The sequence below is a fragment of the Jaculus jaculus genome, chromosome 12 (assembly GCF_020740685.1).
Source record: "Jaculus jaculus isolate mJacJac1 chromosome 12, mJacJac1.mat.Y.cur, whole genome shotgun sequence".
NCBI lineage: Eukaryota > Metazoa > Chordata > Mammalia > Rodentia > Dipodidae > Jaculus > Jaculus jaculus.
The window spans coordinates 39,460,099-39,487,936 of record NC_059113.1 but is presented as its reverse complement, the minus strand read 5'-3'; the positions used below and the strand labels follow the sequence as shown (position 1 = coordinate 39,487,936).

Sequence of the window (27,838 nt, the reverse complement as noted above, 5' to 3'; positions counted from 1 at the left end):
AAGAAGAAGAAGAAGAAGAAGAAGAAGAGGCAGATATGTGTGTGTGTGTGTGTGTGTGTGTGTGTGTGTGTGTGTGTATACAGAGAGAGACAGAGAGAGAGAAGGTATGCACCAGGGCCTCTAGCCTCTGCAAATGAACTCCAGATGTATGTGCCATCTTGTGCATCTGATTTACGTGGATACTGGGGAATTGAGCCTGGGTCCTTAGGCATTGAGGCAAACACCTTAACCACTGTAACATCTCTCCAGCCCTGTTTTTTTTTTTTTTTTGAGTCCGGGTCTCACTGTAACCTGAAATTTCCTATATAACCAAGACTGGCCTTGAATTTGTGGCTACGCTCCTACCTTATTCTCTTGAGTGCTGGTATTACAGGTGTGAATCAACACGCCCAAATCTGACAGCTTCTCATTATGATTTTATGCAGTCACCTTTATAGCCCCAGGAAAATATGTCCAACTGTGCAGTGGAAGCTATAAATAAACCAAGGACAGCCCACTTTCACGCTTAGCAGACATTTTTTTTTTCCTGTGGAAGCCAGGTCCAGCCCTAATAGTACTGCTACAATACTCTATGTGGCCACTGGGTGGCACCACTGCTTCTTGAATAGACACATCATGGGGCGCTCGCAGTTCTTTTCCGTGTTCGGAGACTGTTTTGCACTCTCAGGCAGAAGGTACTTACCGACTGGACCTGCAACTGGAGGTCATTTTTCTCCTGAAGCAAGGAGACCATTTTTTCTTCCAGCTCCTTCCTGCGAGCCTCAGATCTGGCCAGTTCTTCTTTGGCCTTCTCAAAGTCCTCCTTCATGGTGGCCATCTCTTTTTCCGCCTCTGCACTCTTGAGCAGGGGCTTGATCTTGAAGAAGAGGTTCATCCAGGGCCAGTGCTTGACGTTCATGAAGGAGCGGATGTTGTACTGGATGCAGAAGATGGACTCCCTGTACACCCATTAGGAGCCATATTAATTACGCACAGCACCATCTATCTAGTCCACCTTGCCCCCCACAGGCCCTGGACTCTTCATCCTTCCCAGCTGGGTGGAAGGAACCAAGCTTTGCAGACTCCAAGGGCCCAGAGTAGGTGTGTGAACGAGGGTCCCAGGGGCAGTACAGCCCAGGTTGGGAGGGAGGGAGGGAGGGGGCTGGGCCATGTGTGTGTCTCTCATTGTCCAGCTGCTGCTTCATCACCCACTGGAGATGTCCCACCTGAGGTCATGGGTTAACCTCTTATGGCCAATGCTATGAGTGACTCACTGCTGTCATTGGGACTTTCATCATTTTTGAATTGCTTTTTAGAACCATTTTGCTTTTCAATTTTATTGTTTGTTTCTGCTTCACAATATTTTGGGTCCCTTTCTCTTCTGAAGAAATGCCACAAGCCCAGTGTTTTTCTTTAGAATTGATCCACTCTCCTGAATCCCATTGTTGCCTGCATTCCAGGACTATCTACATCTTCCTCGCCTTCACATGATCATGATCACATGACTCAAGGGTGCCTGAAAACTTGCTTTTCTAGCTCTTAAACTGCTTGGTCTTTCCTTGGATCCCCCCACTTTTCTATACTGACTTCCATTTGCTTCATTAAGCTAGATGCCTGGGGGCAAGTGTTTCTGTTACTCAGTGGGGATTTACTGTGGCCCTGGGGAAGCAGGAGATAGATTTCCACTCAGCCGTTCCCGAAGTCCCCTCACACAGCCAGTTATTGGTGTTGTCATGCCATCTCTGGGTTATTCAAAGAGTAATGACACATTCCTTCGTTCAGTGCCCTCCTATCTCACTCACAAGACATGACCGCAGATGGCTGTGGAGGTTTCCCCATCCCAGCAAAGGCTGAGGACGTCTGGCTAGCAGAGAGGACACGACTTAATTCGGGTCCTTTCTATCTCCAGATTTCTGCCACTGCCTGGTGATATCCTCACTCTTCCTGTTAGATGCGTTCTCCTCCAAACATGACCTGACCCCAACTTTCCTCCTCTTACGTACTTCTAGGGTCCCCATCCACCTGAGGAAACTGTCTGGGCTCCTGAGCTTGGTGCAGGTGGACCCCCCACTGCCTGCCTCTTTCTCTGTGCTCCAACAACCGTGACTTTCTTGTCAGTCTTCCTCCTGGATCTTACTTTCACAAAAACTTTCTAGAAAGTTCTTTCTTCTTATTGACCCATCTATACCAATTTCAGCTCTCAATCAACCAACTTTGGGGCCTATTTGGGCCAAGGTCCCATTCCCCTAACACGGACTTTGTCGCAAGCGCTAAAATCTGCCATGCGCATGTATGCTTCCCGCTCCTTCACCAACTGCTTGACAGCAGGGCTCATCTGGAAGTGCTAAGATTACCCATCACAAGACTGCTGCCCAGTCAACATGGCCAAAGGAAGGAATGAAAGAATGGGTGGGTTAATGAATATCCCAAGACCCCAGCAGGAATCAGTACTAGGATGCCAAGTAGGAGGACTGGGGTAAGGTGGAGGCCAGAGCCTGCATCACCTCCTCTCCATCATCTTCTTGAACTCCACCCGCATGAGGTAGCCCCTGCACACGGCCTGGGTGCGTGTCATCAGCGTCACCAGCTTCTCGTCTCTCATCTCCTCCAGAAGCCCCAGGAGCCCAGCTTTGAAAAACACCTGCATCCAAAGAGAAGTGACACCTGCTTCATACTCAGTCATTGCTTAAAGAGCCCTAAAGTAGCCCTTTTTTTTTTTTCCCCCCCTAAACACATCCTTGACCCTCAGAGTACTAGGTTGGAACCAGCTTCCAGAACTTGCTTCCTGGTGGCTCTGGTCTCTGGTGAGGCAGTGTGGACTGAGTACTTTCCAGGCCCATCAACCCACTTGGACTAGTTCTGGGGAGTTCTAACATAGGAAAGAAAGACAAGTCCAGAAAGTAACTGAGTATTGTGGCCAGGTTAGAAGAGAATCATAGACCTACCCGGCTTTCTGCTCTTGCGCTTTTTTCCTCCCACAGGCCCACTGCCTCAGCAGGAGCACATCCTCCACCCTCTAAGGACAAGGAAACAGAGCCAGAACCCTCTAGACTAGCTGGGGAACCAGCTGACTTCCTTCCAGGAGTAGTGCTTCAAAGTCAGACCAGGACTGGAAGCCAGCCTTTGGAACTCAGTTCTTATCAGACTTACCTATCCATGTGACCTTGAGTGTTGACCTTGCCCTTAGCCTCCTGGAGACTCTATGTTCTCAAGAACCAAGAGAGTCCTTCTGTATGTCATCAGTTACTGTGAGGAATCAACTATGTCTGGACGGCTTTGCACAGGGAGTGCACACAGGTAGGCCATCACTGGTAACTCTTCTTTTTTATGGGATAATTCCCCTCAAGTGCTCACTGATCCTGGAGTCTGTTCTATGTTTTCTCCCCTCATCCCCTGCTCCCCATGGCTCTTTCTTCGCCTTTAACAGCCTCTGTACTGTTTCCCTCTGCAGGATTCCTCTTTGTTTCCTGCTCTGGTTTCTAATCGGAGCTTCCTACCACTTAAAGACCAATGTGGAGCTCAATCCTTCAAGCCCAGCCCCAGAGCTCCTTTGACTGGGTTGCAAAACAAGGCTGTTCAGGTAGACCAGAAGAAAAAAGTCTTCCCTCTGACTAACTGTTGTTAGTTGTAAGTCGTGGGGCCGACAGTCTCCACATCACCTGTTCTTACCTTGGTGTGGCCAAACCGGAACTGTTCCCGGTCCACATCTATGGAGTTCAGAAGCTTCTCTGAAGCATTCTTGCTGTCAATGAACTGTCCTTCTGGGATGGCACTGGCATTGAGGATCCGATACCTGAAGAAAGGGAACAAAATTTCCTAGGATGGCCCTGTTCCCAAGACCAGGCCTTCTAGAAGCTTTTGCTCCAGCCTCAGGAAGGAGAATATTGTCCCACTGGTCTGGGAGTGGGGACAGCCAATGGTGAACTCCAGGCAAGAGGTTCTCTGGTGGAGGGAAAGAAACACGAAGGAAGGAGATCAGGTTGAATACACACAGCAGGAAGCTTGCTTGCCTAGAAAAAAACAATGGCTCTTACCTGACTTGCAAGAGATTTGAATCCCCCTGTGACCTACATAACTCAGGGCTCTACCTCTGGAGATCCTGGGACTTCTGGTGGGGCAGGAACAGTGGCCAGAGGTATTGCTAACATCCTGTAATGCATGGACAGCCTCCACATAAAGGAGTATCACTTATTCCAAGATGTCTGCCATGCCTAGGTAAAGACAATCTTGTTTTAAAGTCACAGCTAGGCCAGTCAAATGGCTTGGGCTCTAACCAAGGGACCACTTAGGATTAGTTCCCTACTTACCCGGGGTGGAGGGGTCACCCTTCCAGCAAATTGAAGTCCAGGGAAACCCTGGGAGGCTTGAAACCTCATCAGCCACCCAGGCTGAGGTGCCTTTGGAGAGAACAAAAGTTGCTCTCAAAAGGAGAAAGATGCAAAATGGCCTACCGTTGTTTGAAGTCAGCATAGAGGATCCGGCTGGGGAATCCTTTCCTGCAAATGCGGATGCCCTCCAGAACCCCATTACAGCGCAGCTGGTGCATGACCAAGTAGTGGTCCATCACACCTGTTGGGTAGGAGAGTGCCCCGGAGACATGTGAGTAACTTCTACTGTTTGCTTTTGATGATCAGAGATACCCTGAGCCTCTTCCACAAACCTAGACTCATGGTGTCATGCCAATTGTAAAGCTTGGTGTGCTTAGAGGGGCTTGGAACCTGCTACAAGCCTCACAGACTCATGAATCACAGTTACGGGGTACTTTAGATCTCCCTAGCCATAGGAATAAGAACCAAAATGTTGCCGGGTGTGGTGGCGCATGCCTTTAATCCCAGCAGTAGGGAGGCAGAGATAGTAGAATTGCCATGAATTCAAGGCCAGCCTGAGACGACATAGTGAATTCCAGGTCAGCCTGGGCCAGTGTGAGACCCTACCTCAAAAAGCCAAAAAAAAAAAAAAAAAAAAAGAATCAAAATTTTAATCTTTCTTTAAAAACATTTAATTAATTAATTTATTTGAGAGAGAGAAAGAGATGGAGAGAGGCAGATAGAAGGAGAGAATGGGTGTGCCAGGGACTCTAGGCACTGTCAACGAACTCCAGATGAATGAGCCACCTTGTGCATCTGGCTTACATGGGTAGTGGGCAATTGAACCTGGGTCCTTAGGCTTTGTAGACAAGTTCCTTAGCTGCTAAGCCATCTCCCCAGCCCTCAAATGTTAATCTTTATCTTGCTTATGGCCCTGGGTTCTAGCTAGGGTTCCAGAGTGGGCAGCAATGTAGAGAGCCCTCTGGCTTTCTGGGACATGACCCGAAATCCTTTTTGCCTCTACCTGGGGATGAGGATAGAAAACCTGCAGGCTGTGAGTTTAGTGAGAGGTGAGAAACAAAATCAAAGAGAGGAGGCTGCAGTAGGGGATGGGAAGGGTCAAGCACAGGGCTGGCGGCCATCAGCTTTGCATCTGCTTTGGGCAATAAGGGCTGGTGTGGGACTAAAATTTGAAGATCAGCAAGAAGATCCATGGCCACTCTTGCTAACAGTTTGGTCAAAGCGTTAGAAGAGAAACTGTAGCTCTGGGCAGCTTCTCATTGCGGCTTTCTACATTTTTGGAAGGGGCAGCTAAGGCTGGTTTTGACTTAAAGAAACTTCTAGAACACTCACAAACTTTTCTACTTACTCTGAGGAGAGATAATCACACAGTCATACAGTTTTCATAGCTTAAATTGAGCTGGTGCTCTGTCATTACCATCTTGTGACATTTAAACTCATTAACACTAAAAGTTCATTTTCTTAGCTATACTAAGCCTGATTTCATGTAAACAGTTACTAGTATATTGGAAAAGTGCAGACAAAGGTCATTTCTATCATGTCCAAAAGTCCCCTAGGACATTGATTCGCAATTCTAGAGAAAAATTGTTTAAGACCAAGGAGAAAATACATAGATATCCAGAGAGTTTGTGAAGAAAACCTTAGTAGTCTTCTAGTTTGCCTGCCTCCTCCCTCTCCTCTTCTTTGTTTTATTTTCTGACTTTCTTTTCTGAATGGTAATGGCTTCATTTGTCTGGTGTATCGACTAGAAGTGCATTTAAGTGATTGATAATTCTAGTAGCACAAAAGAATACAGTTTAACTTTTCCTTGCCCTTTCATCACAAAGTGACTGAATATTCCTTTTTGAAAGCTTCACATTTGTACTTCTTCCTTATCCTAGAGATATATCCTTTTTTTACACAAATTTTCTTATTCCTTTAAAAACATAATATTGAGGCTGGAGAGATGGCTTAGCAGTTTATATGCTTGCCAGCAAAGCCAAAGGACCCAGGTTTAATTTCCTAGTACCTCATAAGCCAAATGCACAAGATGGCACATGTGTCTGGAGTTGGTGTTTTAAGGCTAGAAGCCCTGGCAGATCCATTCTTTCTCTCCTCTCTCTCTGCCTCTTTCTCTCTCAAATAAGTAAAGAACTTATTTAAAAAATCATAATCTTAGTATTACTTTGTTCTGGGTTTCACAATAACCATTATTTTCATTTATATTGTTTTTTTCATTTATATTGTTTTTCATATGTCTATTTGTCATGTCTAATTAATTTTAACTGATGCATAAAACATGAAATCATGCATATTAAGTGGAGACCATGAGATATTTTAATATAAGTATGTGATGGCTAGTGTTTCAAGTCATCACCATGCGGTTTACCAGCTGTGTGAAGTAGGACTTTCTGTGCCTTGATTTCTTCATTTGTAAAATAAATTTGTAAGTTTGTTGTGAGGATTGGGTTAGGATAAGGAAGAGATTAAAGTAGCCTTAAATCTTAACAAGGAGCTCCAGAGATACCTGTTCTGCTGAGGTTTGATGCAGCCAGGCATGGTCAAATAAGGGCCAAGGGCAGGGAGAGTGGCAACACGATTAAGCTTCCACAACCAGAAGGAAATTCAAGAGCACCATCATCTGATGCTGGCCCAGCTGCACACCTGCTGGAGCTAGGGACACTCAGAGGGGGACAACATTGTCTTTTCATTTTAAGAATGTGTGTGTGTGTGTGTGTGTGTGTGTGTGTGTGTGTGTGTATGGGTACATGCATGCCGTGGCTAGCATGTGCAGGTCACAGGACAACCTCAGGCATTGGTCTTCTCCTTTCACCTTACAGAGTCATGGTCTCTCTTCTTTTGTGCCACCGGCAGGTCTAACTGGCCGGTCCTACGAACTTTGGGTTGTCCTGACCCTGTCTCCCATCGCCATAGGTGTGTTGGGATTATAGAAGTTTATACCAATTTCTATCCAGCTTTAAGGAGGTGCTGGGGATCCAAACTCAAGTTGTTCAGTTTGCAGGGATCTTTGACCAGGGAGCCATCTCTCCAGCTCCTGGGGAGACGTTGTCTAATCCCCACAGAGACATCCCATGGGGAAGACTACAGTGAAGCTGGCCATCAACAAGGCAATGTTCTGCAAGGTTTGAGCAGGAATAAGAGTAGGCCATGTCCTCCTCAGTCCCTCTCACTTAAAGAGACTCAGAATTCTGAGTTGAATTCTGTTAGGACTCACTCTGTCTTTGCTCCTAACCTGGCTGAGCTGCTCTCAAGTACAGCTACAGAAAGCCCTTCTATTCCTCTATACCAAATAGGCAGACCTTTTCTTTCTTTGGATTTTTTCCTTAATATTTTGCTTATTTGTTTGTTTGTTTCTTAATTTGGTTTGAGAGAGAAAGAGAGATAGAAAGAGGCAGAGAGAGTGAGAGAGAGAGAGAGAGAGAGAGGGAGGGAGGGAGAGAGAGAGAGAGAGAGCGCACACCAGGGCCTCTAGCCACTGTAAACGAACTCCAGGTGCATGTGCCCCTTGTGCATGTGGCTTATGTGGGTCCTGGGGAATCGATCCTGGGTCCTTAGGCTTCACAGGCAAGCTACTTAACTGCTAAATCAGCTCTCCATCTCCCCTCCTTTTTTTAAGACAAGGATTTACTATGTAGATGAGGCTGTCCTTAAACTCACGATCTTCCTGCCTCAGCTGCCAGGGTGTTAGAATTACAGGTATGTAGTATCACCCCCCAATGTACTGAACTTCCCAACATTTTTCTGCTCTCCTCAGCCTGTCCTCAGAGTTCTGCACACGATGCAGTGAGCTCTGTTCTGATCAAACACTGGCGAGGCTGGGTCGCTACTCACCAGGAGTCTTGGTCTCATTGGGAATGAGGCATCGCACAAAGTGAGGGTGAGTGCTCCGTAAGTTGGTCATCAATTTGTTTAAGTTCTCCTGCGACACAAACCAAAACAAAGGTGTTTATCTTGGTGCACATCATCTCAGTGGGCAGAAAGACATGGGACTGAGAACTAACCCTGAACACAGCCGACACGGTCTGAAAGGAGGAGCCCTTCTTCTTGCCGCCCTTCTTGCTTCCTGCAGAGTCACCTGCAGAGAGAAGCACAGGGCAGGTCACACGCAGCCCGTGGTGTCCAGAGGGACACCATTAAGGCCTCCTCCTAGCCCAGACAGGACCGGAGTCTTGGCTGCTTTTTGTCCTTAGACCCAAATTTTTGTTTGACTTTTTTTTTCCTCTACTGGGTATTGAACCCAGGGCTTTGCACATATTGGACAAGTGCTCTTCCATTGAGCAATGTCCCCATCCTTTGATTGTTTTGTAGTATGCCTCTAAACCACCCAGATTCGGCAATACTTTATCAGTGGGGGGAACAGGGTGGGTTGGAATGTGGTGACATTTATCTGGGAGCATAAGGTACACTGTCTGAAATGACAGCCCTTTCCCTTAGGAGTTAGACATTAAATCAAATGAGTAATTTGCAAGATTGAGATGTCCTTTTTCTTAATTTACAGCTTCCATAATTGTAAACCTTATCCCATGGTAATTCCCTCCCTCCCTCCACTTTCCCTTTTGAAACTCCACTCTCCATCATATCCCCCCTCAATCAGTCTCTCTTTTATTTTGATGTCAAGATCTTTTCTTCCTATTATGATGGTCTTGTGTAGGGAGTTAATGATTGTAGTTTCATGAATTTACCTCCTTTCGGGCTGGGGAGATGGAACAATGGTAAGATGCTTGCTTGCATAGCCTGCAGGCCCCAGGTTTGATTCCTCAGGAGGCCCTGGTATGCCCATTCTCTCTCTCTCTCAAATAAAAAAAATAAAAGCATCTCGGGCTGGAGAGATGGCTTAGCGGTTAAGTGCTTGCCTGTGAAGCCTAAGGACCCCGGTTCGAGGCTCGGTTCCCCAGGACCCACGTTAGCCAGATGCACAAGGGGGCGCACGCGTCTGGAGTTTGTTTGCGGTGGCTGGAAGCCCTGGTGCACCCATTCTCTCCCTCCCTCTCTCTCTCTCTCTCTCTCTCTCTCTCTCTCTCTGTCACTCTCAAGTAAAAATAAACAACAAAAAAAAACATCTCTTTTTTCGTGGTATGGTCTCTCTCTGTCTAGCCCAGGCTGACCTAAAATTTACTATGTAGTCTCAGGCTGGCCTCAAACTCACAGGGGTCCTCCTACTGAGCCTCCCAAGTACTGGAATTAAAGGTATGCCCCACCACGTGTGGCTAAAAGTATCTTTAAATAAAAAGCTTACCTCCTTTTATTATCAATTAATTTTTGTTTAAGAGGGCTTCGCTAGATAGCATAGGCTGACCTTGAACTTGCAATCCTACCATATACCACACCCAGAACCTCATTTATTTTTATGTATCTTTTTGCTGCTGTTATTGTCTTTGGGACAGAGTGTCCCTAAGTGGCCCAGGCTGGCTTCAGTTTACTTTGTGGCACAGTGTGGTCTTGAACTTTCAGTGATCTTGCTGCCTCAGCCACCCAAGTGCTGGGATTATTGGCCTGGCTATTCTCAAATTCTTGTGTATCTCTTCATGAGGAAGTGACTGGAACTAATAGATCTGAATTTTCCTGAAAATATTCTATAAGTCTGGGTTTCTCCTCTTCCTTCCTAAAATAAATAACCCAGTTTCCTATCTTAGTTTGGAGTTAGTGTTTGGTCTACTTTTTGAATGACTAATTTTCTTTCTTTCTTTCTCCCCCTCCCCATTTTTTTTTTTTTTTTTTGAGGTAGGGTCTCATTCTCTAGCCCAGGCTGACCTGGAATTTACTATGTAGTTTCAGGCTGGCCTTGAACTCACAGCTATCCTCCTACCTCAGCTTCCCAAGTGCTGGGATTAAAGGCATGTGGTACCACACCCAGCCTAGCTTCTTTTTTTATTTTTTATTTTTGTTTATTTTTATTTGTTTATTTGAGAGCAACAGACAGAGAGAAAGAGGCAGGGAAAGATAGAGAGAGAATGGGCACGCCAGGGCCATCAGCCACTGCAAACGAACTCTAGATGCATGCACCCCCTTGTGCATCTGGCTAACGTGGGTTCTGGGGAAATGAGCCTTGAACTGGGGTCCTTAGGCTTCACAGGCAAGTGCTTAACCACTAAGCCACCTCTCCAGCCCCAGCCTAGCTTTTTAAGTTTAGCCTCTGATAGTTAATGAAAACTCAGCCTGGTGAATGACGATTCCCCCATACATCTTTCTAGGCAAACAAACTATAAGTCCAAAGCCAGCCTGGGCTACGTAGTGATTCACACCACACAGGTGGTATATTAAAGTCTTGGTATGACAGAGATCATACAAGACAGTTACAGGTATCTTGGCAATATCACAAGAAAATGATCTACAGAGATGGGAAGTAGATGAGGAGTTGCTGGGGCTTATGGATTGCAAGAGTGATGGAAATATTCTCAGGTTAGATGGTGGTGAGGGCTGCACAACATTATGCATACAATTAAAGTACAGCTGTACTTTCACAGTGCCAGTTCTATTATATGTGAATTATAACCTAATTACAAAACATTAAGTAATGTGGTATTGGCTACCTATTCCACAGAGTGTCCAGGTTACCATCATAAGGCTCAGTGTTTTAAGGAAAAGGAGAATTGAGAGTGTGGTGGAAGGGGAGATCAGAGACTGATAAGTATATTATGTTCAACCTGAAGCTCATGTTCAACTACTGGTTCAATAAGCAGCTGTGGGATATGAGCAATTACAGAGATCTTTCCACAAGGTTTTGAAGAAGAAACAGAATTTCACCTGCTTCTGCACCAGCATAGTTGGAGAAAAGAAAGGAGAGTAGCTTCAGGGAAGACTTCTGGTACAGGCCCACCACGGTCTCATTCAGGGGGTCCTTGTTCTTGTCCAGCCAGCCAGCAATGTTGTAGTCCACCGTGCCCGCATAGTGCACCAGTGAGAAGTGGGCCTCGGCCTTGCCTTTGGCAGGCTTGGGCTTCTGGAAGTTGTTGGACTTGCCCAGGTGCTGGTCATAGAGTTTGTTCTTGAAGGAGGTGTCTGTGGCCTTGGGGAACATGCACTCCTCTTCCAGGATGGAGAAGATGCCCATCGGCTAAAAGGAAGAGATAATTTCTCTGCAGTTAGGAGGTCATGGCAGTAGCTCCATGATTGGAGTAGCCAAATAGGAAGCCTTTGGTTCCATCCATGTGTTCCTAAGCCCCCATAAAGCAAGACTTCTGGTGTGTTTGGTGTAATGACAGCACAGTGGGAGACACAGAGAATGTACTTAATTAATATTTGTTCAATAAAAGAGCATGGAATAACATATGTAGATACACTTGCTGTCAGTAATCAATTTAGAAAATACAGTTACATATAGAGCCATAAATAATGAGTCACATATGTTTGAATTTCTCATTACTACATGATCAGTGGTCAAACTATTATTGGGAGCCTTTAAAAAAAATGGAGGCTGGAAAGATGGCTCAGTGGTTAAGTGTGCTTCCTGAGCAAGCATGAGGGCATGAGACTGCCCTAGTTTGAATTTCCAGAAGCTACGTTAAGCAGCTAGGTAGGGCACACACTCTAGGAACCCCAGTCTCGCAGGGGAGAAGATCACCAGGAATCACCAGAGCTTGTGAATGAATGGCAAACCCCAGGATCAGCAGGAGACTCTGGCTCAAGTAAGAATGAACAAAAAGGCAATGGAGCAGGACACCAGACATTTAGATCTGGCCTCTGCAGGGGAGTGCACTTGGCAGCAGATGTATACATGCGGTTCCACAAAGTCACATACACATGCACACAACACACACCCAAGCAAAAACATTTTTTCTGTTGTTGTTTATTTGAAACAAGATCTCAGTAGCCCGGGCTGAGTTTATAGGAATGAACTACTACACCCAGCTTGGAAGTCCCTTTAAACAGTTAATGTGTTCATCTCTTGTTTTCATAGTAACATACCACCAAGACCTTCACTGTCCCTATCCTCCTCCTTGGGTCATTGGCCATGCCAAATGGGTTAAGGGATGCCATCATCATTGCTGGGACTCCACTCATATTCTTGGGGAGAACTGAGCTCTCAAATCTTAATGATCAACACACCTGTTCAGGTAATGAGAATAAGTGCTGGGTGCTTTCTACCTGCTATTCCTTCCTGTACCAGGGGCTCAGCTACCTAAAGCCTCATGGCCTGGGAGAGTCAGATTAGAGCTTCCAGACCGTTCATAGAGAAGAGAGCACAACAAGAGGAGAGAAACAGCCCAGGACAAGAGAGGGACTTTCTTGCCTTCTCGATGAGCTCGATGCAGGCGGCCAGGTCCATCCCGAAGTCGATGAACGTCCACTCGATGCCCTCCTTCTTGTACTCCTCCTGCTCCAGCACGAACATGTGGTGGTTGAAGAACTGCTGCAGCTTCTCGTTGGTGAAGTTGATGCACAGTTGCTCCAGGCTGTTGAACTGGGTGTTTCAAATACCAAAGAGTGAAAAAATCCATTTGAGTGAATTTGGAACTTCAGCTCAACAGACACAAAGTGAACCAGTCATTTGCCCGAAGAACTCACGTCAAAGATCTCAAAGCCAGCGATGTCCAAGACCCCGATGAAGTACTGCCTGGGCTGCTTGGTGTCCAGCTGCTGGTTGATGCGGGTGACCATCCACAGGAACATCTTCTCGTACACGGCCTTGGCCAGGGCGCCCACGGAGTTGGTCACCTTGAGAAAGGATTACCCACTCAACATTCACATTAGCACCTTTATGGTTGCTTTTAAGTTGAACAGCATCATAAGGGTCAAAAGCAGTGGAATGTTGGTAAATTAGTATGGTTCAACATTATAGTAAATGCTTCTTGAGACACCTGCCTAGCTCCAAGAGGAAGGTAAAGTGTCAGAAGGATTTCTAACAAATATGGCACATGATGCCAGCCCCTGCCACACATCACACACTCAAAGAAGGACCCTAAATCCGTCCAGGTTGGGTGATTAGTGTTTGTTGAGAGACTGTAGAAATAGGAACCAAAGGACACTGCTCTGAATATTAGGTTAATGCAGAGACACAGAGATGTAAACTTGGGAGGCGTGTGAATCTCTGGCAAGAGACGTGGGGAAAGCTCACTTAGCAAAGACACAACTGACTACTGAGGTGACAAACTGTGGAGGCCAGAGAAGAGCCAGAGAGAGGCTGCCTGCTCCTTCACATCCTAGCACCAGACCACCATGGTATCCTTGATTTGCATTTCTTAGGACACTCCAGAAGCCTATGAATGACTTCCTGCTTAAAGCGGAAGTCAGTTTCATACATATTTATGAATGCTGCAACTGGAAGAACATTAATATGGTGGGCAAAATACTTAATCAACTAGATTCATAGCATCTCTGTTACCTGCTGGACATTTTGCCCTTTAGTGACATATTCGTTTCCAACCTTCACTCGTGGACAGCACAGGCCTTTCAGCATTTCTGCAGAATTCAGGCCCATCAGGTATCCAGCTTTGTCAGCCACTGAAGAAAGAGGAGATAGGATGTCAAGCAAGAGAAGTAGCTGCCGAGGTGTCTAGAGAGCCACAGCTTCTCCCCGAGATGTTCTGATTGGTCCTTTTGGATGCCTTGGAGTTCTACGTGTGCTAGGCCTGGACGTGTCCAGTAAAATTTGAATCCACAGTCCAAGAGCTTTTTGTCCTTGATAATTCCTTATTTGTCTCCTAGATACAAGTTTTGCCAATGGTAAGATGATTTTCTTCTTTTTTTAAAATTTTTATTTATTTATTTGAGAGTGACAGAGAGAGAGAGAGAGAGAGAGAGAGAGAGAGAGAGAGAGAGAGACAGAATGGGCACACCAGGTCCTCCAGCCACTGTAAATGAACTCCAGACGCATGCGCCCCCTTGTGCATCTAGCTAACGTGGATCCTGGGGAATTGAGCCTCGAACCGGGGTCCTTAGGCTTCACAGGAAAGCGCTTAACCACTGAACCATCTCTCCAGCCCCCTTCTTTTTTTGTTGTTGTTGTTGCCATAATTATGGTGCTGGGGATGGAACCCAGGGCTATGTACTTGTTAGGCAAGTGCTCTACTGCTTGAGCTTCCTTCTCCAGGCAACCACCTGCTTGATTGATCTTGACCAACTGCTATTTCAGCTTCATAAAAAGATATTGATTGCCTAGCAGTATGAGAGTCTGAGGACATGTAGAGTAGTATGTAAGTACAGGAGGCACCAGCTAGACAGCTGGCAATGCATGTTAGGCACTTTTGCTTTCCTAGCTTGTGCTAATAGCTGAGTTCTCACAAAGCTTTGACACCACCTTCTTTGGAGATGAGGGAAAGCAGCTGCATACGGGCAGCTTCATAATCCCATGGATTGCAGTTGATGCTCTGCATCCATGAGTTCCATATGGCTGAATCCCATGGACTGAAAATATTCCAGAAATTGAATTTGTACGGAACGTGTACTGTACTGAATGTGTACAGACTTCTTTTTATCACTTTTGGCCAAATAACACAGTGTAACTATGTATCTAGCACTAACATTCTATCAGGCACTGTTAAGTCAGCTAGAGGCGATTTGAGGCATCTTGGAGCATATGTATAGGTTAGCTGCAAATGCCACCACATTTTACCTAGGGGACCTCAGCAGCAGGGGATTTTGGTAGACACAGGCATTTCTGGAATTTATGATCCACGCATGCCAGCAGATGACTGTAGAGTTTTATATATTGTAGACAGTGGACATTGACTGACTTCAGGCTGGCCTGTCTACATGCATTGAGCCCAGGGAGAATGTGGAGACATGAAGCTCCCTAGGGATACACCTTTTTGAATGGGACCCTCACTTTGTCACTGGTTAGGGAGACAAATTCATAAAATTCCAGAGCATGCTGAGCATGGTGGTGCATGACTTCAATCCCAGCACTTAGGAGGCCAAGGTAGGAGAATCACTGTGAGTTCGAGGCCAGCCTGAGACTACAGAGCGAATTCCAGGTTAGTCTGGGCTAGAACGAGACCCTACCTTAAAAAATTAAACAACAACACCACCAAAACATCCAAGGTAGTATTTGCTAAAAGCTTAATCAAAGGCCAAATGTTTGTTTGCTCTGCTCAAACTATCTCCTGTCCTTGTTTTGCCTACTTAAGAGGATGGTACCATGATATTTAAGTTACTTAAACTTGAGCTCCTTTCGCTCTTAACCCTGATAGGCTCATTTCACACTAAAAAAAAAAAAAAAAAAAAAAAAAAAAGTTGCTCCTCTTTCCATTATTTCCAACAGCTGTGGAGCAAGCACTTGGATTTTGATTGTGACTGCTTGGTTTAGTTTTGGGTTTCATTTCTTTGTACCCCAGCTTTGCCATCTGTAAGATGGGAACAGTGACAATGCCAACATTACAGGGTTAGAATGAAGCCTGGGTGCTGGTCAGTGATCCCTTGGCATGCGATTGACCTTCATAGGTAATTCAGATTGGTATCATCATCAGAGGTCCTCATGCCCTGGCTACAGCCTTCACTTTCCATCTGTGGGGCTATTTCTGCCCAAAGACATGGGACACATGGTCGGTAGGTCTGGGAGAGGGCCAAGGACCTCACTAGAACCTGCTTCAATATACTCCATTCTCATTGAGAGCCCTGGTGCATTTTCCCCAAGCTCCCAGTCTTGGCGAGGATGACTGACAATTTCTAGATGGTCACATGTACTTATTGGAGGGTCTGTTGCTTGCCAAATACAAATCCACAACCTATATCCTCACCCATCTTCTGTAGCCAGCATGGATCTCTTCTGCTCCTCAGGCCCTGCCCCATTCCTTCCTTCCTTCAGTCCCTGGCTCACCATAGTGTGTCTGCCTACACTGTCCTCTCCCTCCCATCTTTCAGAATCACAGCCATCCTTTACTATCCAACTCAGTGTCCACCTTCCTCTGGGAAGCCTTCCGTGATTACCCCAGCCCAAAGTGCTTCCTGTCCTAAGATCTTTCTCTCCCGTTACTACCATGCTCCATTGGGTGTGTGTATGTATGGGCGGGGGAGATTCCAAGATGATCCCCAAGATGTGCTCCCTCTGGTGTGCACTCCTTGTACAATCATCACTTGAGTAAGGGTGCAACCTGTGAGTAAGGTAGGATAGCACACCCATGATGTGATCAGTTGACTTTGAATTGATAAAGATTAGCTGAAGAGATTATGTAAGGCAGCTGATAAAGATTAAGAAAATTACCTAAGGCAGGATGAAATGAATCAGGTGAGCCTTAGGGCACACTGATTAGGTCATGGGAGTCTTCCCAGTCTTGGAGCCATGGTTACAGTTCCTTTAAATTGCCAGAAGGTTTAACACATGCTGCTTCACACTTTATGGGATGTAATGAGCAGTACAGTCATCCAGGATGACCCATGCTGTCAGCCTGTTATTCAAAGACTACAGGACGTGCTTTGAGAGATGAGAGGTCCAGTGAATAGAACACTTGGGGAGGGGTGAGTCATTTCACCAAACTGCCCTCTTACTTCCTTGGGCTCTTTGTCCAGGAAGGATTCCTAGGTGTAAGGAAGGGGCTATGGTGGGACCAGGCAGGTGACAGTTATTGAGAGGAAAATTTGTTCATCCATTTTGGGTTCAGGTTCAAGTTCAACAGATGTTTGGGTGGAAGTGATAGGACGAAGAAAATTTAACTCTCATTTTAGCAGAGATTTTCCATCTTTGCCCAAATGATTAGAACAGCATTCTGGATGTTAGTAATGGTATGCATAGAAAGTGAGGTCACTTAGTAATAATAGTCTTGTTAAAGGTCCACTTAAAAAAACAGACAGACTTCAGAGATGAGGGTGAGTGGTTTTCCCAGCACTATAAAGTCCTTAACAAAGTCAGTGGACCATCCCAGGACATGTACCAAGAGCTTCAAACAACTTGAACTCAAGTTGCATAATTTTGGAAGAGCAGCTCCTGAGGTGAATGCACACTTTGGCTCACATGAACACGGATGCGGCGTCAAGCAGCAACCCCTCCTCAGATGCGGTTACCTTCGGTCCCATCTGGCTCTGCCTGCTCCTCTCGCTGCTTCTGCTTGAACTTCATGTTCCCATAGTGCATCACGGCCCCTGTCAGCTTGTAGATCCCAACTTTCTCCTCAGGGCTGAAGCCGAGAATGTCAATGGCATTCTGAAAGAAACATAGGATGGGATTCAGGGAACCATGGTTTCTCTCTCTCTCTTTCTCTCTCACATATGAATGAGCATTTGTAAAACAAAAAACAAAAAACAAACAAACATGGATAACATGTGTGATGTGATAAAGGCTAAAAAAGCTACTTTTATAAACATGTTAGTTTAGCTGGCTGGAGATTATGGGAAGAAAATGTGATATTTATTTTCTTCCATCAGATAACAACTTGGAACCAGCCTTTCCCACTATATATATAGATGGGTTTATTTTCCAGACGAGGTCACTGGAAACCACTGTGTGATGCTGGGAGAAGAAAACTGCATAGGCAGCGATGGAGAAATGGTGTCCAAGAGCTTAAGAGTTTGTCATTGTGATACAGGAATCCTGAGTAAATGTGTTGTAGGAAGATAATAACCAAAAGTATCACCATGTTTCAAATAAGAAAGGGACACCTCTTCACAGGCCCCCCCTTTTGTGACAGATACTGGGTGTGGGACCATCCATGTTATCTTCTTACAGCTACATAAACACTCTGTAGCACAGATTTTTTTGTAGGTATACAGTTTCCACATGTGTATCTTTTATGTTTGCATGACTTGATGGGTTACAGACTTCCAGGTGAAGCAGTGAGGTTCTGTGAGGGTGAGTCTCACTGTGGGGGGGGGGGCACCCTTGTAGCTTCTGTGTGGGAAGGAGGAATGGAGATGAACTCCACCCCTGACTGGACACACATGGGCTTCAGCACTTTCCCCGTCATGTACAGACCCTCTGTCTTCAGATAAATTATGAGTTTTCCTCTGAGAGTTCTAAGACTCACCATGAGACTCATGAAGCAGAGAAAGAGCGGCGCCTATATCAAAAATACTTATAGGCAATAGGAGAACAATGAAGGCGACGCCTCTTATCCCTAGCACGGCCTTGCTCAAGCACACTTAGCTATCACTGTGATTATCAACCCTGCAGCTCAGCCCCAAAGATAAAGGTCATGGGCCTGACAGAGGTATTGAATGAGTCCATGGTTACAGGTAGAAGGTAAAATGGTGAGGCTCCTGCAGAGTTGAGGCGTTTTTGTCCTATTTCGTACATTACTCATCTTTTCTTGGTTTCCTTGAACTGGGTAGTAGATGGTTTTGTAACCTAAAAACTTCCAACAGATGTTATACAACAAACCTTATCAGTACAAAATTTTATTTTTTTTCAGAATGGTAGAGCACAAAAGACCTGCTTTGGAGGGCTTTGTAGATTCCCATTTCAAACTCCTGCGACATGGAATTATGTGTGAATAGTGCATTCTCTATGGGTTCTCTGAGCTCTTGGCCCTAATTACTTAGTGCCTTGGTGTACCTATTTTCTCATGAGCTCACTAAATGCCTCTTAGTCCCTAAAATCCACAGTTCATTGTGCAAACAAATAATAACAAGCTTACATCAGTTGCCAGCAACTCCTCACTGTCGTCAATGCTGGCTACCGTGACCTCTCCTTGGCTCACGAAAGGGAAGTCGAAGGGATTGGTTGAAATCAGAAGCAAGTCTGTGAAACACAAAGGCCCTTGAACATCTGATATAACATGGAGTCTGGCTACTATCCCCATGCCCCTGATGAGGAAGCTAAGAACAATGCCCCCAGAACTGACCAATTAATTCTGGCTTCTTGTTGGACATGATTTGGTAAAAGATGTGATAGCTTCTCTCACTGGATAGCTGAAATGTCACTCTGGATTTTTCCAAGAGATCTAAGGTAACAAAATTAAAAAAAAAAAAAAATCACGGGATTTCAGGTTTCTGAGAGATGTTTCAGGCTACCAATCCATGTACTCATTGGGAGCATCTGGACTTACAGGTTTCAATGTCCGCTGATGCAAGCTTCCCTGTGGCTCCAAAGTGGATCCGTATGAACTTTCCCTGTTCACGAGGAGGTGGAAAAACAAGTTATTTGATTCACGTTGTCCTATGATAGGTGCTACTATCAAGGGGAAAGAAGGGAAGGATCATGGAAAGGATGTCAGAACACAAACCCTTCCTTCCTCTCAGTTTGCCTGCTACCTGGAGACCCCCTGCAGGGATAGCCAAGACTCAGGTAGTTCTGGGCTAGGTTCTGGCCCTGCTCCTGCAGCACGAGGGAGCGCCCAGGCTCCCTTTCCAGCTGTCTGCTCGGAACCACCTCACTCACATACCTGGGTTCTCACACTCTTCCTGACACTTTGGGATCTCTAGCCTAGTCAGACTGTCTGTTTTACCCATGGACGGTACTCCTGTGACTCTTTACCTCAGTTTCATATGCTACTTTCTATAGGAAATCCAACTCCCAATCTTGGCTTCAGTCTAGCCTCCCTGGGGATCAGAGGAACAACTCAGGGTCTGGGCTACCTCCCTTCTTGGGGTATAAGAGGTCATATTTTAGCCATGTATATACCCACATTACATATATTTACAAATCAAGTATGAAATAAAATTATTTGTGATATTTATATGGCATAACCCATATTAATGGAATAAATCTCATTATCATTGATATCTATATTATATGTAGCACATGCATATAATACATATGTGTGTCCCTTTCTTATATTACCCACTTAGCTGGTCCTCTACCACACTGTGAATGAATTTGAGAACAAAATGTTGCCTTACTTGTTTCCCCATCCACTCTGATCAGTACTCAGAAGTAATCTCAAAAGTTTTCTGAGTAAAGCCTTAGAAGAGTTAGGGAAGGCTCCACGGGGGCTAGCTGTGAACACAAGTATTTGGTGTTCATCATTTAGCTGCTTAATGGAAGTCGCCCCTTAGCCTGCAGATGTCTAGAGGGTAGAAAGTGAGTGGAGTAACAAGAGTGACTGGGACTTCTGAATCAAGGCTAAGATAAGAAACGTGAGAACTAAATAAATGGGTGGGATGATAGGGAGTTCTGAAGGCATTATCTCCACTTTAACTTTGGCACAATGACCCTCTTGATCCGAGCTTAAATACCACACCTCTGTACATGAAGCATATACCCGTGGCCCTCACCAAGGAGGGGGGCTACTTGTGCTCCCAGGAGGACAGACATGGCAGAGCAGCAGTGTGCTGGGGCCCGTCTCATCTGAGAGATAGACATATGTTCTAATCAGTAACAATCTTGTGTTATGGGATGATCATGAATATGAACTTGAGATTATCCAACTAGTAAACTATGTGGAGCTTTCATACACTTTTACAATAGGCATGCTAGGTTTTCACCTCTGAGCACTTGTTCCCTTAGCCAGGGAAATTAAATAGAGGGATGAATGTTTGCCTATTTACCAGTATGGAAGTAAATACTTCCTTGGTGAAAATAATCTTAAGTAAACATCCAAGGTTGGAATACATCATTCAGTGTCTTTAGCACCATTTCATTACTCCTTTCTGAGTGTCTCCCTCATCTCAGACCTCTTTCCTAACTTGGATAAGGTCATATCTGCTAACTTAATTCACACAGTAATCCTTCTGTGGCTAAATCAATGGGTATTTATATTTTGAAATGCTTCTACTTAGAGCAAATCTAGCATAAAGAACTTTTCTCTGCTTATGGACTCTGAAGCCCTATGATTTCAGTTTGCTGAGAGGTGGTATGGACTAGCTGAGGGTGGACAACTAAGTATTTTCTTTGGCAGAATTGGCCAACACTTCCTTCAATGTATATCGGAGGGCAGGAGAGAAGGCTCAGCAGCTGAGAGTGCTTTCCAAGAAAGCATGAGCGCATGATAGAGTCTGCCTGAGTTCAGATTCCTGGCATCCATGTAAATAGCTGGCCATGCACACATGTAACCCAGTTCTGTGCAGAGCAGAGATGGGAGAATGGCTGGGGCTAATGAAAACAGCAAGCTCCCGAATGGGTAAGAGACTCCACCTCAAGGAAACACTTGAGTGAGTTGATAGCAGAAACCTGATACTCTGGCCTCTACATGCATGTATACTGGGTTCACACATCTATACACACATGTGCATATACCATACCACACACAACCACGTAACACACACACACACACACACACACACACACACACACACACCAGAAAAGCACCAGTTGGGTAAATTGATTTGAGTTATGGGAGATAGAATAAGACCCAGTATATTTTCATATATGTAGCAGATTTTTATATTGAACATGTAAGGAATGGGTGTTGTGGTAGGGAGGGGCTAGCTGAAAATTGTGCTGGCTCTTACAAATCTAGAGGAGTTGTCGTTCCTCACAGTCTTGGCATTTCCAAAGGCCTCAAGCAGCGGGTTGGCCTGAATGATCTGATCCTCCAGTGTTCCCTGATAATAAGCAAAGAAATGAAAAGTGAGAACTTTGGACTGTCTCCTTGGGTAGATCCTTGGTGACTGAATAGTGTGGGTGCTCTATGCAGAGTTCTGGGAGAGCTGTCGGCCTTCCCTAGTGGCCAGAGCAGATAAGTAGAGGTGCCACATCCTCTCTTGAGAAGTTTCATGGTCGTGTTCTATAGACCTTTCATGAGGACAGTATTGAAGTGCGACTGGTCATACCTGAGTCCATCTTAACCGGCTTCCTCTCCCTGATGACACTGGATTGTAAACCATGCGTTTTTAGGGCACACCCCTCTACAGAACAAGCAGTGCCACCGCAGACCCGGTCGATCAAGAATTCTGAGCCTGGAGCCCTATAGCCCTTGCTATGAAACTGTCTTGGTGTTTCTGAGGGATGCCTCAATTTAAAACTGCTGGTACTATCATTTCTTCTTCAGAGGAGGGTGTGGAATTGGTCAGGATCAGTCAGATATTGGCTGCTGAAGCTGGTGCTAGACCCGAGGTCCACATACCAATTCTTGTCTTGCCCTTCATATTATGCATTACTATGATATGAAAGAGATATCCGCCTTGGTTTTCATCCAGTTTCCTGGAATACATCTCCTAAGACCCTTAGGATCTCTGAAGAGATGAGGTGTGTGGGGTGTGGTATGTAGTGGGTGGAGGACTGAAGCTTCAGAATAGAGGCTGGTTGTGAGGGAAATCAACCATGAGGCTAGAGGCTTACAGCTTTAGGGTGCAGGGGTGAAGGGTGAGCTGATCACCAATGACCTACATAATGGATCCTCTGTAAGAGTTCATAATCAAGGGGGTTAAGTGATTGGTGGTCCCAGGGGGTGCACCACGTAATTGTGTCTGTGTGAGAATACAAGAGAGACGAAAAGTCCGTCCTATGGCGCATCTCTTCTGAGTGCTGGCCCTGTTTGCCCTTGGTACTCACCTGGTACTTCTAACAACTCTCTGGTGCATATCACTACTCACTTGCATTTTGCCCGGCTGCTGCTCTTTCTTCTTGTCCCCAGTAACGGCAATTGTCGCAAAGTACTGGATGACACGTTTCGTATTCACAGTCTTCCCTGCTCCGGATTCTCCACTGTCAGTTAAATGTAAATGGGATAAAGGGAAATGGAAAGGAAGGTACTGGCTTCTAAGTCATCACGATGTAAGCGTGGGTTACTCACGTGATCAGGATGGACTGGTTGTCTCGATCTAGAAACCCAGAAGGAAGCAAAGCAAGGCATATGAATGACAGATTTTAAAACAGCAAAACACTTCAGGGAGTTAGAAAACACAGGCTCTGGCTTTTGGCCATTAGCTAGGGTTGTTATGTGAGCATGCCTAGTCGTTCTAGGGAAAAATTTGTTGCAGACTTCCTAAAAATGGAATGTGTGATGTGGGCTGCCCAGGATGTGGGCAATGAACTCCATAGTGAGGAAGTTATTCATGTCTGTAGATGTTATCTCCTTTCTAGAACTTTCTCATTTCTTTCCTTTAATAAAGAAAGCAAGCCTCAGGCTCACAGCTGTCAGGCCACACTATAATTGGTTGACTGTAGCTGAATTTTCTTTGACACTTCTTTTCTACTTATTCAAAGTGTACTGATTTTCTACTTGCAGGAATATGTGGATTGGATTGCATTTCTCTATAATTCATAGGTTGATGTCTTAACTCCCAGTACCTCAGAATATGCCCTTATTTGGAAAAAAGACATTTATGTCACTCAGCTATACTTAGTCAAAACAAAGTCATCCTCTAGCATGTGGAACCCTTGGTCCTTATGACTGGTGTCATCATAATATGCGGACATTTAAAAAGATCTGCACGTAAGCAGAGAACCACAGGAAGGTGAGGAGATGAAAGTGCTGCTTCCAAAAGTCAAGCAACACCAAAGGTCATCTGCAAGCCACAAAATCTAAGTGACAGCCCTTGAAAGCATTGTCTCTCACAGTCCTCAGAAGAAACAAACCCTGGTGTCACCTTGATCTATGACATCCAGTCTCGAGAACTGGAAGACAACACAGGGCGCTATTTGTGGCACTTTGTTACAGAACCCATAGCAAACTAATACAAAGCTATGTTACACTTTTGGGGGGCTATTTTGGAGGTGAGGTAAGCTTAATTTTCAGTTCCAGATTTTTTTTTTCTTTTGAGGTAAGATTTCATTCTAGCCCAGGATGACCTGGCATTCTCTGTGTAGTCTCAGGGTGGCCTCAAACTCATGGTGATCCTCCTACCTCTGCCTCCTGAGTGCTGGGATTAAAGATGTGCACCACCATGCCCAGAATACTTCTTTTTAACATTGGTGCAACTACAGTTAAAGGAAAAAAAAAAGCACTATTTGCAGAAATAGCAAGGTCTATAAAGGTGAGCTCTGATTTTTAGGCATCTACAGATCTTTAAAAAAAAAAAAAAACAAATATTTATGTCAAATAATCAAGTGAGAGTTGAGAAGATAGGTACCAGAAGGCATAAATGTCATGACAGTATCATCATATCTTTCCTGTTTGGGTCATTCTAGAAATGTGGGGAAGGATCGGAGAAGCCTGAGTTAGGGGGAAAGAGCACATGACTGGTCTTTTCTCTCCAAGGTTGCATCCCCTGCATGGCTAGTAATATAGTTTATCTTTCTAGTATGTACACACAGAGGCGAGTTGGGGTTGAGGACAGGGAATGTCCTTGTGTTCCACAATTCCTGAAGTGAACAGGAAGTTAGTAAGGCCTCCGTAGTGACCCCTGGCTTTGTCTTTCACCATGACTGTAATAGAAGATGTTGTCATCCCCAAATCAAATGATGCTCTTAAGATCACTGTCTTGTGTAGATGGCCAGGAACGCTTAGCCAATGGCGACTTCCAGTCACATAAACAGAGCGCTCACTCACCGGTCAGCATGAACTGGTAGGCGTTGTCAGAGATGGAGAAGATGTGGGGCGGGGCCTCCTGGCGCTTTTTGCCTCGGTAGGCGGCCACCACCTCGGGGTTGTACACCGGCAGCCACTTGTAGGGGTTGACGGTGACACAGAAGAGGCCCGAGTAGGTCTGGGGAAGTCAGAAAATTATTTGTCGCTTGGGTATTATTTTTCCTAAACTAGGAAAGATAATTGAAAGAGGAGGAAGTCAGGGGCGGCTCACGTAGATCATCCAGGCTGCGTAGCGCTCCTTGAGGTTGTACAGCACTGCGGGCTCGTGCAGGTGGGTCATCATGGCCATGTCCTCGATCTTGTCGAACTTGGGGGGGTTCATGGGAAATACCTGGTCACTATTCAGAGTGACCTCCTGGGTATAATGAGAAAAATCAAACAATGAGTTGTAGAGTCAGCGGTCTACCTCACTCAAGCAGTGGCATCAAGAAATAATGTGGAGCCGGGCCTGGTGGCGCACGCCTTTGATCCCAGCACTCGGGAGGCAGAGGTAGGAGGATCTCCGTGAGTTCGAGGCCACCCTGAGACTACAGAGTGAATCCCAGGTCAGCCTGGGCTAGAGTGAAACCCTACCTCAAAAAAAAAAAAAAAAAAAAAAAAAAAGAATGTGGTAAAATTATCCCACTCTCATGACTTAAAGGATCATTTCCATGCCCAGAGATGATCCTATTATACCCATTCTATTCTGGTGTCCTCAGGTAGCCTTTCAGTGTCTTTACCAAGAGAAGGCTGCAGGTGCACCCAGCCATGGATCCCTTTGGCTAGAAGGTGCTTAAGAGAGCTAAGGCCAAGGCAGGTTGCTTTGTTTTAACCTATTTGTTATGTGTTCTTTGATGAGGTAAAGATCGGAAAGAACTTTTCTAATGTGTTCTGTGCATTTCCACTTAAATACCCTACTCATGTAGGCTTCTTTATCTGGAATATCTTCAATTAAATTCTCTCTAGAGCTCCTCAAAGCTCAGCTCAAGATCCCATCTCATGAACCATTTTCTTTCTCCCCTGTTTCTTCAAAGTTCCAATAACTGCTTGTACCTCATCTCTCACAGCTCTAACACCCGGGGCTTGCATCATGGTTAAAACGCGTGGGACTTTCACCATTGGTTGTGGCTAAATGAGGTTTGAGATAATTGCTGAAGATCACCTTTCTATGTGTTTTCTCCACCTTTTTCTCCCATTCAAGTACATTATCTGCAGTGTACTTCATTCTCAAGGGATGCAGAAAATAGGGCAGAAAAGAGACAGAACCTATAAGGTTCTGGATTTTGTTTTGTATAAACCCAAGTCCTTAGAAGAGCTTTGAGGTTTTTAAAGAAAAGTTTAATGGAAAGGAACTTGCTGATACAGTCTAAGTTTCCACATTTTTTTTAAAGATTTTTATTTATTTATTTGAGAGTGACAGAGAGAGAAAGAGGCAGATAGAGAGAGAGAGACAGAATGGACGCGCCAGGGCTTCCAGCTACTGCAAACGAACTCCAGATGCATGCGCCCCCTTGTGCATCTGGCTAACGTGGGTCCTGGGGAATTGAGCCTCGAACCGGGGTCCTTAGGCATCACAGGCAAGCACTTAATCGCTACGCCATCTCTCCAGCCCCAGTTTCCACATTTTGTACTCCTGTCCTACACCACATTCGACTATAGAGACAGTTCCAAGGTAGCCCAAGGAAGAAAAGTCTATGCATCCTGAATCTTTAGAGGTTCACGTTTCTATCTTAATAGAGCCTCCAGGAGTCAATGAGAATCCAGGGTGTTACTGTATAAGATTGTAAGAATGTGGCCCAACCTTGAAGGTGGGGAGAGCCCAAGAGTGACTGAAGGCAACTTTTCCTAGCTCAGCGAGAATGGACTGGGATCAGGGGTTAAGTTCAGGAATAAAAGGTATAAGCAAGAGCTGTCTCATGTGCCTGAGTTTGAACCAAGCTTCATTCCTACCAGACATCTTGATTCCCACAGTCGATGGTGAACTTTGGGAAAGCAGAGACTGCAATTGCCTTAGATGTACAAAGTGACCAGCATGGTGACCAAGATCTGACGACGTCTCATACATACTGAGCTGAAGAGTGTGCTGTGATCTTTCACACTGAAGTAGTCTGGGTCCCTGAGTGGCTCTGCAGCTCAAAGATTGTATTCGGCTCATCTGTCAGCCGTCAGTATCAACTCTTTTCTCTAATGCAAACCACAAAACCCTCAAAGCCCAAATCTTTGAAGGAAAGGTGCAGGAGCAAAGATGTGATCAGGGACAGCTTTCTCTACAGAACAGCGACATAAGAGTTTTGTTCTGTCTTCAGCATACAATTTCCTATTTTGATTATTTATTTACTTACTTATTTTTATTTGAGAGAGAGCGGGAAAGAGAGTTGGCATGCCAGGACCTCAGCCGCTGTAATTGAACTCCAGACACTTGTGCGACCTTGCACTTGCCTCACCTTTGTTTGTCTGGCTTACATGGGGTCTGGAGAATCTAACATGGGTCCTTAGGCTTCTCAGTCAAGTGCCTCAACCACTAAGCCATCTCTGTAGCTCTCAGCATACAATTTGTTGCTGCATTTTATATTCCACTCCAAAGCAGAGAAGGATGCCCATGTTATTAAAGTTAGGTGCGACTGACACTTACCCGGTCATCTAGGGTCTTGACGATGACTTTGTCGTTTTCCCTGCTCTGAATCATGCCTTTCACGTACATTTCCTTGTCATCCACAGCAAAGCAGGCCTTCTTAGAATCAAATGGGCGATTCTGAGCCTCAATCCTCTCCTTCTCTGGTTTCCGGAGGTATGGCGCTGCTTCTCCAAAAATGGCCATCTCTGCGTCCGAGCTCATGACTGCTGTGGCTGGGAGGGTCAGTGGAAGTGCTGAGTCTTGTGCTTGGGTGAATATCGTACCTGCAGGGCCCCTATCTGCTGTTTCCAACCTACAGAGGTCCAGATCCAAATGCTTTTGGAGTCTTTACCTCCTGAGAGAACGACCACCAAGTCTAGGGCACGGGTTGGACAAATGTGAGGCAACCGTGGCAGGTTCAGAAAAGAAGGCTCCAGAAAGCATCTCCTAAACTGTACATCCTGTATGCACCCCAGGACTTCAACATTATCCCAGACTCTTAGCGGAACTTGGAAATAGTTGTCAGAATGCTAATAATTCCTAACAGGAAATTCAGATAGCCCAGTACTAGATAAATGACACAAAAATAAAGATTTGTCCCATTGTCTAGGTAGCAAGGTAATTAATGGAAAACATGCTAGCCCCCTGTGAGCATGTTA

At 45.3% G+C, this 27,838-nt stretch overlaps 1 protein-coding gene across 1 annotated transcript in view; it reads right to left on the bottom strand.

The window, feature by feature from the left end:
• Nucleotides 1-27,401, bottom strand: part of Myh13 (myosin heavy chain 13) — a 51,657-nt gene extending 24,256 nt beyond the window's left edge. Inside the window, exons 1-20 of the mRNA XM_004663132.2 lie at nt 27,198-27,401; nt 24,798-24,941; nt 24,548-24,704; nt 22,850-22,877; nt 22,650-22,761; nt 21,567-21,659; nt 19,223-19,286; nt 19,019-19,117; nt 18,812-18,915; nt 17,244-17,382; nt 13,630-13,748; nt 12,813-12,962; nt 12,538-12,708; nt 11,052-11,361; nt 8,309-8,382; nt 8,139-8,226; nt 4,431-4,548; nt 3,649-3,772; nt 2,484-2,620; nt 683-938 (exon numbers count right to left, since the gene is read on the bottom strand). Of these exons, the coding sequence (XP_004663189.1) occupies nt 683-938; nt 2,484-2,620; nt 3,649-3,772; nt 4,431-4,548; nt 8,139-8,226; nt 8,309-8,382; nt 11,052-11,361; nt 12,538-12,708; nt 12,813-12,962; nt 13,630-13,748; nt 17,244-17,382; nt 18,812-18,915; nt 19,019-19,117; nt 19,223-19,286; nt 21,567-21,659; nt 22,650-22,761; nt 22,850-22,877; nt 24,548-24,704; nt 24,798-24,941; nt 27,198-27,401 (2,691 nt within the window). The remainder of the gene's footprint in view (nt 1-682; nt 939-2,483; nt 2,621-3,648; nt 3,773-4,430; nt 4,549-8,138; nt 8,227-8,308; nt 8,383-11,051; nt 11,362-12,537; nt 12,709-12,812; nt 12,963-13,629; nt 13,749-17,243; nt 17,383-18,811; nt 18,916-19,018; nt 19,118-19,222; nt 19,287-21,566; nt 21,660-22,649; nt 22,762-22,849; nt 22,878-24,547; nt 24,705-24,797; nt 24,942-27,197) is intronic.
• Nucleotides 27,402-27,838: the final 437 nt, after the last annotated feature.